The sequence below is a fragment of the Chrysemys picta genome, chromosome 10 (genome assembly GCF_011386835.1).
Source record: "Chrysemys picta bellii isolate R12L10 chromosome 10, ASM1138683v2, whole genome shotgun sequence".
In the NCBI taxonomy this organism is placed as follows: domain Eukaryota; kingdom Metazoa; phylum Chordata; order Testudines; family Emydidae; genus Chrysemys; species Chrysemys picta.
In genome coordinates, this window is record NC_088800.1 from 18,946,701 (window position 1) to 18,962,166 (window position 15,466).

Genomic DNA, 15,466 nt, shown 5'->3' on the forward strand with positions numbered 1-15,466 from the left:
ACCTCTCTTGGATGGAGACCTGCATCATCCTCCCTCCAGACTGGAGGTTTACGTTTGCAGTCCCTCTGCACTTCATTGAGATTGCCCCAGAATGACCAGGATCCAGCCTCTGTGATTAACCTTTCTCCAGGGGCTACAAGCCTGAATACCAGTTACCGACCAGCCCTCACAAAGCAAAATACATTTATTCTAAGGGCAAAAGCATTACAGAGAAAGCATAAAAAATAATAGAAGTTCCTATCCACAGGCCAAAAGCTTGTCTTATGAGGCCTTTGTAAGCCAAAGTCTTTCCAACCCTTCCGCAAGGGTTGGGGCCCTGGACAGAAGGTCTTGTCTATTTGCTGTATCAAAAAGAAAACCATTCAGACTCAGCCTTTTTATACCAAAAGCCCTTTCTTTGTCTGCTGGTCTCTGGAACTCTCAGTTTGAAACAGTATAGGCAAATCTCCCTAGGGGTAGTACCTCTCTGCAGGTGTTTACAGCCTGAGTGAGTTGCTATAATCAGCGCACACACACACACACACACACACACAATATCTGGCCCACAGTGAGACAGAAACCACTGATCAACTTAATACAATGTGATTCCCCCCCCAAAGATACTGCATGCACCTGCAATGTCTGTCACAGGCAGCTCCTCCTGTGCAGCACAACCACAGGGGTTACATGGTGCAGAATGCCACAAAGTTCATCCATTATGAATACTCCCATACCTTTTGATGGACAGAATTAAAGGATAAAGCTAGTTCCTGGCCATGGATTGTATCTGAATTTATTTTAGGAAAGGGTCACACACTTTTAAGATGAAGTTATCTCATCTATCATCCTGCAAGTTTCCTGCACTCATCACTGAAACTACAAAGGAAATTGTACTATATTCTCACAATCTATTTGTTATAGCCCAGTTCTATTATTTCCCCCTTTTTCTTCTTTGCGTAGGTGCAACCTTAGCTCTACGCGCCAAATTTTCAGCCAGCCAGTTTTGGGTAGACTGCAGGAAATACAACGTAACAGTCATCCAGTATATTGGGGAGGTGCTTCGGTATTTATGCAACGTGCCAAAGGTAATTTCTTCTATGCGCCAGAGTTTTTTGCAAACTGATTATAAATATTGTCTGGATTACCTGTGTAATACTTCTAATATTTTAATGGACTATAATGAGCCTCAGATTCTCCACAGATTAACCTAGGGGCCAGATTCTCTGTTCCACCATGTTCATTTTGCACTGCCTAATGGTACATCAGCACGGGGGGGGGGGGGGGGGGAGAGAACCCCATGGAAACGAATCTAAGGCTAGGTCTACACTAGCACTTTTGTTGATATAATGTATGTCGCTCCGGGATATGAAAAAAACACCACTCTGAGTGACATAAGTTACACCGACAGAAGCGCCGGCATGGACAGTGCTGTCGGAGGAAGACGCTCTCCTGCTGACATAGCTACCGCCGCTCATTGGAGTTGGATTAATTATGTCGATGAGAGCGTTGACATGGAGCGACTACATGAGCAATCTTACAGTAGGACAGCTGCATTGGTACAGATATGCCACTGTAAGCTTGCAAGTGTAGACATGGCCTTAGAGTCCAGGCTAGCTGACTTGGGCTTGTGCTATAGGGCTAAAAATAGCAGTGTAGACATTCGGGATCGCTGGAGCCCAGGCTCTGAAACCTGGCGAGGGGGGTGGATCTCAAAGCTGGAGCTCTAGCCCAAGTGGGAATGTCTACACTGCTGTTTTTAGCCCTGACACGTGAGCTCTGTGAGCTCAAATCATTTGACCCAGGCTCTGAGACTCGCTGCCCTGGTGGGTTTTTTTGCAGTGTAAACATACCGAGTGTGCAGAGATTGCAACTGGGGAATTCCTCCAGCATTAAGATGGCTTATTCCTGTGCAATAAGCCTCCCCTCAACATAAGAGGAAGAAGGGAGGAGCATTTGGAAGGGGAAGAAAGAGAACCGGGCATGCCGGAGCAAAACCGTAGTTTCTTTGTTAAAAGCTGTTGCCTGGTTTCAGAATCAAGTCCTAGTTAATGAATCTGTGTTCTTGGAGGTCTTAGCCAAAGAATTCCCATTAACGGTAATGCAATATGTTTATTTTATTTTAATATTGAGAAGAGAAGAAACCCAAGTCAAAATCTGCTTATATGGACTGACTCATTTTCCCATTGCCTACTTTACTACTCACACTTTACAATGTATTCTCCCATTAGTGCAAAGGACACATGAATCTGTTTTGACATTAGCAAGTATGTAACATGCTCTCCATATTGTAAAGACTGAATTTATAAAAACAAAAAGTATTAAAGTGAAAAGGTTGCCCTTGGTTTAATATTTTACCCATCCACATTTTCAATATTTAACATTTTTTTTAATAATGACTATTTTGGTGTAATATATTATTTTACATCTTTTTCGATAGCTCTTTCCACCTGAGGAACTAAAAGCACTTTGCACAGAATTTTACAGATACAGAATCAAGACAAGATCGTTGGCCCAGGGAGTTTACAGTCTAATTTAGATTAACATGAAATGTCTTTCAAACTAAGTACCACTGACTTAAAGTGGGCATTTCTTTTGCACAATCTTGACAAAGAGGACTACAATATGAACACGTCATAACTAGGCTCTCAGCTTTGTATGCCATAACAATGAACGGAGGAAGTGCACACCTGCTATAATCTAGCTAGCTGCAGACCAAACACGAAAGGTCCCATGGGGAAATCAAGGAGCTGGTCATTTAACATTTGGACTTGGCTAGAATCAGTTTTTAGCTGGCAAGAAACACGAGACCAGGATAGTCACGTGACCATCACAGGTGAAAGTGTTAGTGAAAAGTTCCCCAAATAACCAGATTGAGGGAGGGCTTCACTCATCTGGCATAGTAGCACAATCTTTGAGATACTCATAGTCAAGCATGGGATGTGCTACCTAAGTAACCCATCAGAATTTTCTGTTGTATTCTGTGGGGTTACCAGTACCTGTGTAGTGGTTAGAGCAGCCACAGAATAGAAGCAGTGAAAAGATGGAGAAACCTCCCTCCATTCTCTGTCTGCATGCAAAATCAGGCCTGAGGTTTCTTGCTGTTTGTTTAAGGTGCCACCGGACTCCTTGTTGTTTTTGCTGTTTGTTTGGATTTTTGTGTGTGTAAGGTATCAACTATGTAGCACTTTGTGGACTAGGTAGGACAAGTACATGGCTATAAATAGGGATAACTTCACTGAAATCAATGGACTTACTCTGGGTTTAGGGTGTAAGTGGGATCGCTGGTCCCAAATACTATTTCTTCATTACAGTTTCTGGGCCACTCTGGGCAGTGAAATAAAGTGGTAGTGTAAGTGGGTGTAGTGGTCCCTCACCCTCAAGTGAGGAGGGAGGCCATTCTGCCTCACTGTATTAGGCAATAACCCTCAGGCTCGGGCCTCACTGCTGGGGCCGAGCCACACGCAATCTGTAATCCTGTAGCCACTTAGCAGAGGTAAACCAGCAGGGACAGTCTGGTGCTGTTGGCCCCTCGGGCAGGGCGAAGCAGTGAGCAGTCTTTAGCCCACTGCCTCTTGGCTGGGGCGGAAAGCACTTAAGAGTGCAGACTCTGGCCCTTTGGGGCGGGACAGAGCAGGGAGCAGGCTTTAGTCTCAATGTAGTAGGTCCTAGCCGGGGCTCGACCCTTCCGGGCAGGAGGGGAGCCACACCAACTCACTACTGTGGGAACAAGCAGTCAGTTAGTCCCGAAACTCCGGCTCTTTGGTGCAGAGTCGGAGCAACCACAGTTAAAGCTCAGGCCCTTGACTGCAGGGGGCTGAGCGAGCAAGCAGTTCAGGAGCCCAGGCCCTGGATCAGGGCGGGGCAAACACAGTTAGCTCAGACCCTTGTTTGCAGGGGCTGAGCGGGCAAATAGTTCAAAGCCCAGGCCCTGGATCAGGGCGGGGCAAACACAGTTAGCTCAGGCCCTTGTTTGCAGGGGCTGAACGAGCAAATAGTTCAAAGCCCAGGCCCTGGATCAGGGCGGGACAAACACAGTTAGCTCAGGCCCTTGTTGCAGGGGCTGAGCGAGCAAATAGTTCAAAGCCCAGGCTCTGGATCAGGGCGGGGCAAACACAGTTAGCTCAGGCCCTTGTTTGCAGGGGCTGAGCGGATAAACAGTTCAGGTAAGGCATGCCTAGGCTTCCGTAGCCGAGCGTTGGGTGAGGGGGAAGCCTGCCACCCGTGCGGAGGGTGGCAGGGGGGAACGCAGGCCCACCCACTCCACTGCGTTCCAGCCCGGGGCCCTAACAGCGGTTGCTGCTGCTGCTGGTCAGTGGGGTATCCAGACCGCAACACACTGACATAGGCTCACACTCAGTTGCAGCCGGACCGGGGTCGGCTATCCCCGGGCTACTTCCACGATCCCCCTCAAAGCCTACCTCGTTTGTCGCGCCGGGCTCGGGCCAGTCCATCTGCATGGGCTCCTCTCTGCCAGGGCTCGGTGGCAGGTCCGGTAGCTCGGCCGGGAAGTCAGGCCAACGGTCCTCAGGCGGCTCCTCTGGATAGCAGCAGGGGCGGAGGGGTTCGGGTACAGTCTCACCCTCAGGGTTGGTGGGGTGGGGTTCCCAGGGATTCTCCCAGTGACGGGATCGGACGGGCTCCGGTGGCTCCTCCTCGTAGCGTGCCCTGGGTAACTCGGGCCAGCTAGGGTCCAGGCCTCGGTCTTCGGCGGTCTCCTGGCCGGGAGCTCCCGGCCACACGTCTACTCCCTGTGGTGGCTGGCCGCCGACTGAGCTCTGGCGGCCGGCCTTTATACTTCCTGTCCCGCCCCTTGACTTCCGGGGGGCGGGGACAGGCGGTGGTGGTCCCACCCACTCTGGGGTCTGCACGTGGGCTCCCTCTTCTGGGCAGGAGGGGAGCCACACCGACTCACTACACACACACACCCTTAAGACTGGCTCCCGCGTGTCGGGGCCAGGTCCTTCCATCTCCCCCATGCGGGATAGGAAGTCCGCATTCGTATGGTCCTTACCAGCTCGATGCTGGACCGTAAATGCATAGGGTTGTAAGGCAAGGTACCACCGCATAATGCGGGCGTTATTATCTTTCATCCGCATTAGCCACCGGAGGGGGGCGTGGTCTGTGACGAGGGTGAACTGGGCCCCGAGGAGGTAGAAGCGCAGGGCATCGCAGGCCCACTTCACCGCGAGGGCCTCTTTTTCCACCACTGCGTAATTCCTCTCACGGGGGAACAGCTTCCGGCTGAGGTATAATACGGGGTGGTCCTTTCCCTCCACTTCTTGGGACAAGACTGCCCCTAACCCTACCCCGGAGGCGTCGGTCTGCAGGATGAATGGGCGTTTAAAGTCCAGGCTATAGAGAACCGGCTCCTGGCAGAGGCACTTCTGCAGTGTCCGGAAGGCCGCCTCACATTCGGGGGACCATCGTACCTGCCGGGGGCTGTCCTTCGTCAGAAGCCCAGTTAAGGGTGCGGCGATGGTCGCGAACTGGGGGATGAACCGTCGGTAATACCCAACGAGGCCCAGGAACTGCCGAACGTGCCGTTTGGTCGACGGGGTGGGACAGTCCAGGAGGGCCTGGACTTTCCCGACGAGGGGCTTGACCCGCCCGCCCCCGACGGTATAGCCGAGGTAGTTGGTCTCTTGCCAGGCAATACGGCACTTTTTGGGGTTGGCGGTCAGGCCCGCCTGTCGTAGGGACCTTAGGACCGTCGCAACCCGGGGCAGATGGTCCTCCCAGCCGCGGCTATAGATGACCACGTCGTCTAGGTACGCTGCCGCATAGTCCTGATGGGGCTGCAGAAGTTGGTCCATCAGCCGCTGGAAGGTGGCTGGGGCTCCATGGAGACCGAATGGCATCCGCGTGAATTGGTACAGCCCCGTTGGGGTGGCAAAGGCAGTTTTCTCCTTTGAGGTCTCCTCGAGGGGGATTTGCCAGTAGCCTTTGCTGAGATCCAAGGTGGTGATATACTGGGCCTCCCCCAGGCGGCCCAGTAACTCGTCCACACGGGGCATCGGGTAGGCATCGAAGTGCGAGATGGCGTTTACCCTCCGAAAGTCGATGCAGAAGCGGCGGGTGCCGTCCGGCTTGGGCACCAGGACCACCGGACTACACCACTCGCTCTGGGACGGCTCAATGACGCCCAGAGCCAGCATGGCTCTTACTTCCTCCTCGACCGCATCCCGCATCCGATAGGGCAGGGGCCGGGTCGTCTCTCGAACCACTTTCCCCGGCTCGGTCTGGATGGAGTGTTTGACCAGGGATGTGTAGCCCGGTACGGCCGTGAAGGTTCGCTTGAAGGCCTGCAGCAGGCAGTTAGTCTGTTTACATTGCTCTTCCGTGAGCGATTGTCCTAATTGGGGTGCCGGGGGGTCATCCGTCGAGGGTACGTGGGGTCCCAATTCCGGTTCGGGCGGGCATGGGTTAATTAAGAGGCCCTCCCGGTCCTGCCACCGTTTCAGCAGGTTTACGTGATACCGTTGGGTCCCCTTCCGCTTGTCCGGTTGCCGCACCTCGTAGGTGACGGGACCGACCTTACGCACGACGTCGTAAGGTCCCTGCCACCGGGCTAACAGTTTTGACTCACTGGACGGGAGGAGGAGTAGGACACGGTCTCCTGGTTGGAACTCCCGGACTTGGGCTCCCTGATCGTAGGTTCGTTTCTGCCGCTCCTGCGCCGTCTTCAAATTTTCGCGGGCCAGGGCTCCGGCCTGGGCAAGGTATTCCTGTAACTGGATGACATATTTCAGGAGGCCCTGGGCTGGGGACGCTGACTGTTCCCAGGTCTCTCTCATCAGGTCTAAGAGGCCCCGTGGTCTGCGTCCATACAGCAGCTCGAAAGGGGAAAATTTCGTTGAGGTCTGCGGGACTTCTCGGATGGCTAGCAGCAAGGGTGGAAGGAATTGGTCCCAGTGGCGGAGGTCCTCTGCTGGGAATTTCCGCAACATGCTTTTCAAAGTGCGGTTAAACCGCTCCACCAACCCGTCCGTCTGCGGGTGGTACACGGACGTCCGGAGTTGTTTGATGCCTAAGAGGGCACAGACCTGTCGCAACAATTGGGACGTGAAGTTCGTTCCCTGGTCGGTCAGGATCTCTCTAGGCAGTCCTACTCGGGCGAAGATTTTCAGCAATTCCCCCGCGATGGTCCGGGCGGTAATACTTCGCAGGGGGATGGCTTCCGGGAAACGAGAGGCATAGTCCACCAAAACCAGGATGTATTGAAACCCCGCGGCACTTTTCGGGAGGGGGCCCACGAGGTCCATGGCGACCCGTTCGAAGGGCGTCTCCATCACTGGCATGGGGACCAGGGGTGCCTTGGGGATCCCGGGCGGGGCGACCCGCTGACAGTCTGGGCAGGAGGCGCAATATTCTTTCACCTCCTGAGAGATTCCTGGCCAAAAGAAGCGCGCCAGGATTCGAGCGAGGGTCTTCTCTCGCCCCAGGTGCCCGGCGGCTGGCACATCGTGGGCCAACTTCATTACCGCCCGCCGGTGACACAGGGGCACTAACAGTTGGGTTTGTGGTTCCTGGGTGCGGGGGTCACGGTCCACGCGGTAGAGCCGGTCCCGGCGCAGCTCAAAGTGGGGCCACAGGGTGGCCCGCTGGGGGTCCACAACACTCCCGTCTACTGCCGCGAGCTGCTCGTAGAAGCGGCTAAGGGTGGGATCCTCTCGCTGGTCCCGACAGAAATCGTATCGAAGTGGGGCTGAGGGGCCGGCTCCGGCGGTGGTCCCGCTGCGTCCGGGTCGTCTATCTCGGTCGCCGGGCCCTGCTCGGGGGTCTCGGATGAGGACCCCAACCGATCAGCCTCCAGGGCCGGCGTGGACCATAGGACTTCCTCGAAGGCCGGCCAGTCCCGACCGAGGATCACCGGATATGCAAGATGGGGAGCTACCCCAACCACCAGGTGTCGGGTGATCCCCGCGATGGTTAGGGGGACCCGGGCGCTGGGGTATGGTCGGACATCCCCATGGATGCATTGTAGATGAATACACCCGAGGCGGGTATCACCCGGCGGTACCAGGTCCTTACGGACCAACGTCTGGCCACAACCCGAGTCGATCAAGGCCCGCGTAGTCCGTCCTCCGACGGCCGCCGGGACGGTCAGCTTGGGGTTCATGGCTGGCCGGGCTCGAGTGTGGCCCGCCCACACTTGCCCATAGCTGCAATCCATCTCCGGACAGTCTCGCTGGAGGTGCCCCATCTTCCCACAACCGAAGCAGGGACCGAGTTCAGGTCGTCTGCTCCTGGGGCCCTCTCGGCTTGGGCTCCGGGGGGGGCTTCGCTGAGCCCTTGGGGGCCCCTGGCCCGGGGCCATTGGTCCGGTCCGAGGAGCCAGGTCCGTGTGCCGGGTTCGGGTCTCGCGGCGGGGGTCGGGCCTCGGTGCGGGGTGTCGTGGTCCGCTCGGGGGTTCCCCTTTCTTTTCGCCACGGGCTGGTTCGGGCCCGGGGCGTCGGAAGGTGGGCCCTACTGCATCTTCGGCGGCTAGGAAGTCCTCCATTAGTGACACTGCCTGGGCCAGCGTCGTCGGCCGGTGGCGAAGTACCCAGGCGCGCCCTCGGGAGGGTAGGGTGTGCACAAACTGTTCTAACACCACCTGCTCGGTTACCTCCTCCGCCGTCCGGGTGCCGGGCTGTAGCCACCGTCGGCAAGCCTCTTTTAAGGTTTGGGCCACTACCCGCGGTCGGGCCCCGGTGGGGTAAGTCTGGCCCCGAAACCTTTGTCGGAAAGTCTCGGGACTGACGTCAAGGGCGTCCAATATCGCGGCCTTCACCAGGTCGTAGTCCCGTGCTTCCTCAGCCGCCAGCCCACGATAGGCCACCTGGGCCGCCCCCGTCCGGTAGGGGGCTAAGAGGGTAGCCCACTGGTCCCTGGGCCACCCGGCAACGAGGGCTACCCGCTCGAACGTGACCAGGAATGCCTCAGGGTCGTCGTCTGGGCTCATCTTAGTCAACCGAAGGGGGGCAGCTAACCGCGGCATCTCCGCGGCCTCCCCCGCCGGCCCCGGCGCGGGGCGAGGGAGCGTAACCAGCAGCTGCTGCAGCTGGACTCCCAACTGCCGCACCAGCTGCTGCTGTTGCTCGAGCTGGGCCGTGTGCTGCTCCTGCTGCAACTGGAGTTGGGCGGCATCTCGCTGCTGTTGCTGCGCGAGCTGAGCGGCCTGCTGTTGCTGTTGCTGCTGCAACTGGGCCGTCTGCTGCCGCTCCTGGCTCTCCGCGAGCAGCTGGAACAACCGCTCCATATCCATTCCTTCGAACGGGGGGGGTGGGCAACGGCCACTCCCCCTCTAGCCCCTTCTCACAGGGGCAGGGGCTCGGGCCCCACGTTGGGCGCCAAATGTAGTAGGTCCTAGCCGGGGCTCGACCCTTCCGGGCAGGAGGGGAGCCACACCGACTCACTACTGTGGGAACAAGCAGTCAGTTAGTCCCGAAACTCCGGCTCTTTGGTGCAGAGTCGGAGCAACCACAGTTAAAGCTCAGGCCCTTGACTGCAGGGGGCTGAGCGAGCAAGCAGTTCAGGAGCCCAGGCCCTGGATCAGGGCGAGGCAAACACAGTTAGCTCAGACCCTTGTTTGCAGGGGCTGAACGAGCAGACAGTTCAGAGCCCAGGCCCTGGATCAGGGCGGGGCAAACACAGTTAGCTCAGACCCTTGTTGCAGGGGCTGAGTGGGCAGATAGTTCAAAGCCCAGGCCCTGGATCAGGGCGGGGCAAACACAGTTAGCTCAGGCCCTTGTTGCAGGGGTTGAGCGAGCAAATAGTTCAAAGCCCAGGCTCTGGATCAGGGCGGGGCAAACACAGTTAGCTCAGGCCCTTGTTTGCAGGGGCTGAGCGGATAAACAGTTCAGGTAAGGCACGCCTAGGCTTCCGTAGCCGAGCGTTGGGTGAGGGGGAAGCCTGCCACCCGTGAGCGGGGGGGGCAGGGGGGAACGCAGGCCCACCCACTCCACTGCGTTCCAGCCCGGGGCCCTAACAGCGGTTGCTGCCGCTGCTGGTCAGTGGGGTATCCAGACCGCAACACACTGACATAGGCTCACACTCAGTTGCAGCCGGACCGGGGTCGGCTACCCCCGGGCTACTTCCACGATCCCCCTCAAAGCCTACCTCGTTCGTCGCGCCGGGCTCGGGCCAGTCCATCTGCATGGGCTCCTCTCTGCCAGGGCTCGGTGGCAGGTCCGGTAGCTCGGCCGGGAAGTCAGGCCAGCGGTCCTCAGGCGGCTCCTCTGGGTAGCAGCAGGGGCGGAGGGGTTCGGGTACAGTCTCACCCTCAGGGTTGGTGGGGTGGGGTTCCCAGGGATTCTCCCAGTAACGGGATTGGACGGGCTCCGGTGGCTCCTCCTCGTAGCGTGCCCTGGGTAACTCGGGCCAGCTAGGGTCCAGGCCTCGGTCTTCGGCGGTCTCCTGGCCGGGAGCTCCCGGCCACACGTCTACTCCCTGTGGTGGCTGGCCGCCGACTGAGCTCTGGCGGCCGGCCTTTATACTTCCTGTCCCGCCCCTTGACTTCCGGGGGGCGGGGACAGGCGGTGGTGGTCCCACCCACTCTGGGGTCTGCACGTGGGCTCCCTCTTCTGGGCAGGAGGGGAGCCACACCGACTCACTACACTCAACTTGTAGGCTAAGGCAGCCAACAAATACACAATCTAGGCTCTGACTCTTTGGGGTGGAGCAGAGCAGGGCTGAGCACCCAGATAGTCTAAGGGTGAGCACCAACACAGTCTATGGGCTCAGGTAGGGGTGAGCACTAATCGAGTCTAGCATCCTAGCTTGGCAGACAGTAGACTTACACAGGCCTTCTGGCCCAAGGTGGGGAGTCTGACACCGCAGGATCGGGGTGGCAGGGGATAAGAGGATGTGGGCCCATCCCTCTCCACTGCAGTGGAACCCATGCAGCTGGAGCAACAGATACAAGCTGAGCTAGAGAAAAAGTACACTCTGAATCTATTTCTGCAGGCAGTAAACTTAACAGCATGTGCATACTGGTGAATACTAAGGTCTAGCATCTAACAGCCATTCATAAATAGTCATGACCATTCTGCCAGGATTTGTTAACACAAGAAATACTTAAAACCACTGCAAGTCTCCTCCTCCCCAAGAACTCCTGATTGTGATAGCATTGATTCTGACGATTCTCTATATTAGTTAACAAGTGGCTAACTCTTCCCCACGCCGTGCCTTAATATATTTTATGTACAAGTTACTACTCTGGTTGCAATATGGGGTTTGCTATTAACATAAATAGGTTAGTTTAGAGTTACTCATAGCTCACTGAATTTTATCCTTTGGCAATCATGTCCCATTTAATCATAGAGTACAAAGGAATCACAAGCCATATTGAGTTTAACCAAGGTCTCAAGGACTCGGACAGCGGTGGCAGCTTTGTCACCTGATTACAGGTCAGTTGTAAATGCCTAGAAGGCTGAAGGTCCTCAGTAACGTTAGCAGCACAGGCAAAAGCAGCTGAACCGCTAACTGACGTGTTAATGAAAATACTGGGAGTCTTACATAAACTGAGAAACTTGCAAGGCTGAAACTGAAGCCAAGGGAAAGAATTATATTCATGAAAATGATGGGGTAGTGTAGATGTAAGCAGAGTCAGGATGAGCTCTACCCTGACATCTGGTGGTGAATTGTGGCGAGTTGTGCAAAAGAACTTCAGGGGCTGATCTTGTTTGCATAGGCACACTCACCCCGCCTAGCATGAACCCACAGCAGCCCAAACGGTCACTTTGGCTGCTGTGGGATCCCCAGTTTCTCTGTTATTGGGGCAGGAAGAATAAAGTGTTGTTACCCTGATTATGTGAATCAAGGACATTGAAACTTTTTTATGTTGAGTGGCGTTTCGTGAGGGAAGCAGGCTTCCCATGGGCGTTACTCGGTAGTGGGGGCAGTTTATATATGGCGATCAGACTTTAAAAGAAAACCTACGCACAGCTTTGTTTTAATTATTTAACACAGGAATTATCATTGCCCCAAGCACATAGGATTCAGCATCTTTGGAGAAAGCATTTCCATACAAGCAGGGCCTACAGGCTTCTCAAACGTCTGCTCTGGGGGCCCACAGGTACACCATGTTCAGGGGATGTGCCTCTCCCAGAAAGCCGCAATTCAGACCTTAGAGAGAGCATGCAAGAGCTTGACGTGGCGGAAGCTCTTATTTGTAGTGTGGCAGTGCCCTGAGGTCCCGGTCTCATTACACTAGGCACTGTACAAACAAAGTGACTGTCCCTGCCTCAGAGAGCTGGCAGCCTAAGTAAGTTATACCTGGCTGTAAATACCCTCTGCCTTAATTTACACCCTCCCATGGATTCTCCATCACTGGACATTTTTAAATCAAGATTAGATGTTTTTCTAAAAGATTTGATCTGGGAATTGTTTTGGGGAAGTTCTATGGCCTGCGTTATACAGGAGGTCTGACTAGATGATCACAATGGTCCCTTCTGGCCTTGGACTCTATAACCAACACATGGAAAAGAATGAATGAGAGAGAGCGACTTCAGGACCCTGAAAGAGGAGGGACAGACTGCTGGTCTGGAGCTAACCAACAAACAGTCCCCAGTGCAACATTTCAAAATGGAAACACGTGTTTGGTCTCAAAGCCCTACAAGTCCCCAGTCAAGCAGTATAAGAAAAAACCTCCCAGGACACATGAACATATTGTGCAGGCCTCTATAGCACGCAAGTTACTGTCGACCCAGAAAGACTTTGGAATAACTGAACTCTACCATACAGGATTAGGGCAAAAGTGTGCAGAACTTCAGCAGACAGTCTGGGTTGTTTTCTATGCTACTTGGCAGGGCTGGCTTTATGAACTGCGGGGCTCAATTCGAATACCTGACGGCGGTCCGGGGCTTCGACAGCACTTTGGCGGCGGGGGGTCCGCTCCGGGGCTTCCGCGGCACTGAAGGACCCCTCGCTGCCCAAGTGCCGCTGAACACCTGGAGCGGACCACCGTGGGGTGAGTAAAAAAAATTAAAAAGGCGCTTAAGGCGTGGGGCCCTCTTAGGCGTGGGCGCAGGATCTTCTTAGGCGTGGGGCCCTCTTAGGCGCGGGATCTTCTTGGGCGCAGGGCCCGATTCTGGGGAATCGAGGGAATCGGCCTAAAGCCGGCCCTGCTACTTGGCTATGCTCAGACATTTTAATGGCAAATCTCTCAGTAAATCAAAGAGGAAAGCCAATCAGAACTACTGGACCCATTGTGTAGAAAAGCAAAAATAACCCAGAAGCTACATAACTAAAGTCCAGAACAGTATCATGTGCTGGAATGATCCAAAAAATAAAAGCAAACTATAATTAGAGCATTTGCATATTTAAAACTTGCAGCCTCATTACCAGGGCAGTTTCTTGTCCTTTTTTGTTGTGAACATTTAACAATGTAAATGGTTCCAAACTGCTGTCTCCTGGGGCCAGATTCCTCCCTGGAGTAACTCCCTTGTCTTTAGTGGGCTTGCCCCAGAGAGAGATTTGGCTCATTGTCTCTGTAACTGGACAGACAGACAGCAGCACAGAGAGAAGCATAAACTTTGAAGCCTGATTACGAACATATAAATGACAAGAAATTGCTTAACCATTTCACCGCTGGCAGTTGGGTGAGAAGCGTTCAGCTAATGCAGTGTTTCCCAAACTTCTGAAAGTTGAAGCTTCAGGAAAATAAAACTAATTGTGGTCACCTTCAACCTTTCCATGCTAGGGCAGCCTGGGGAAACTGGCACTGCCACTGTTCTACATCCTTCCCTTCCCCGTCTGGCTAGTCCTGCACACGCTATTCTTTGAGATGCACTGAGCTAATGTATCCATCCAGTGCAGCTGGACATTCCTGTGTCTTGCTGATGTTCCATTGCAGTCAGGGTGCTTGAGAAAATGCAAACAGCCTAATATTCTATCAAGCAGAATTTCATTTGTTCAGATAACTGAGTTGCCACCTGCTGCCTGGGAAAAAATAGGATTGAACTGTAGGTATAACAGGGTAGCTCTCCCCTTAAACGAAATCAAGTCTAGCTCTCCTGTTCCACTCCAGGGGCACCCTAGTTTGGTGTAATGAGGAGAGTGGGGCTGCCCCTTGGAGTTATAAATTAGAGACAGCCCAAAGGCTAGAGAGAATCCAGAACCCAGCCCTGACAGAGGAAGCGTTTGGAAGCCACAGGGGAGAGAGAGGGACAGAGCGTGCTCAGAGGAAGAGCTGAGCTGGGTTGAGAGCATCAGGGAGGGAATGCCCGGGAAGAAGGGAGTGGTAAGAGTTCCTTCATGAGGAATAGAGCCAAAGCAGGCTGGTGAAAGCAGAAGGCAGGAAGGCAAACTTCCCTAGGCCAGAGAGGTATGACTAGAGAGGGCTGAAGGCTGAGTACAGCAGACAGAAATGCCTGTTGGCTCTCTGAGCTGTAAAGCTGAAGCCAGAGGGCCAGAGAGGGCTGTAGGCTGGGGAATGATGGAGGGGTGAGCCTGCTGATGTCTCCAGGCAAGAGCAGGAACCATACCTTCAGGGCGGAGAAGCACCCCAGCTAGAGGGGCTGGGGTGGGGCAAAGTGAGAGATGCTGAGGTGTGGTGAGAAAAGCCGGATCTGTACCTGAAAGTTGGGGTGTGGTGTGGTGAGAGATGCCAGAGCTGTAGCTGGTGTGTTGATGGCATGTTGGGACTTAAAATGTGAATGTACTGTGTGGACTGTGCTGGGGAAATCTGAATTGTGGTTGTGGGACCTTTTGTAATAAACTAACTCTGCAAAAGGCTATTTATACTCTGAAAACATGTGTGGAGTTACTGGGGACTCCGGAAGAAGGAGGAAACTGAGGTATGTGCACTGGTGGTGTTATAGTCTGCCACTGGAGGGCGCTCCAGGAAGGGGACAACTTATCAAATTATGCTGGAGAATGCAGGCAGGTGATCAGCCCTGGGAATTGGGGACACCAGAAGCAGGAAATTGAGACAGAGGGCCACTTTCTGGGCCACCATAAGGCCACAAGGGGTGCCATGGAGGCAGCCATCCTGTGACAGGGGTTTACAATAGAATTTGGGCCAGTAGCAACAGTGAAAGCAGTCCAGGTTAATAAGCCAACATGTATTTTTTTTAAAAACTCTCCCCTTGGCCTTGAAATGCTGTTGGGTATTAAGTTACATAACTATGAGGAGCAAATTCTCCTCAGAAATTAGAAGATCTGGAAGAGCAATGTCCCCAGATTTTGTCAAAATTCCCAGAGTACTATTGCTCTGTTCACTGTTTCCTAAAGCCCATTAGAATTGCTTGTGTATTATAGACGATATGTACAGGCAAATCGGTTCTCTTTTATTGCTGGGATGTAAGTAAATAAATAAGAACAATTTGTTTAAGCAACCAGATGAACTAACTGTCACCCTTGTCTTGGTCATCTCCATATTTATTTGCTGTGTGAAGAGCACATTTATGGCAGCATATTAAAAATGAGAGGATAATGTTCTCATTTTAATGGGCTCAGTCCTGCACTCCGTTCACAGGCTAATGTATTGCCTAGGTAACGACTT

The 15,466-nt window shown here is 53.9% G+C and overlaps 1 protein-coding gene across 1 annotated transcript in view; it reads left to right on the forward strand.

The window, feature by feature from the left end:
* Window positions 1–15,466, forward strand: part of SLC27A2 (solute carrier family 27 member 2) — a 36,701-nt gene that overhangs the window by 8,305 nt on the left and 12,930 nt on the right. Inside the window, exon 4 of the mRNA XM_005307253.4 lies at window positions 940–1,064. Within this exon, the coding sequence (XP_005307310.2) occupies window positions 940–1,064 (125 nt within the window). The remainder of the gene's footprint in view (window positions 1–939; window positions 1,065–15,466) is intronic.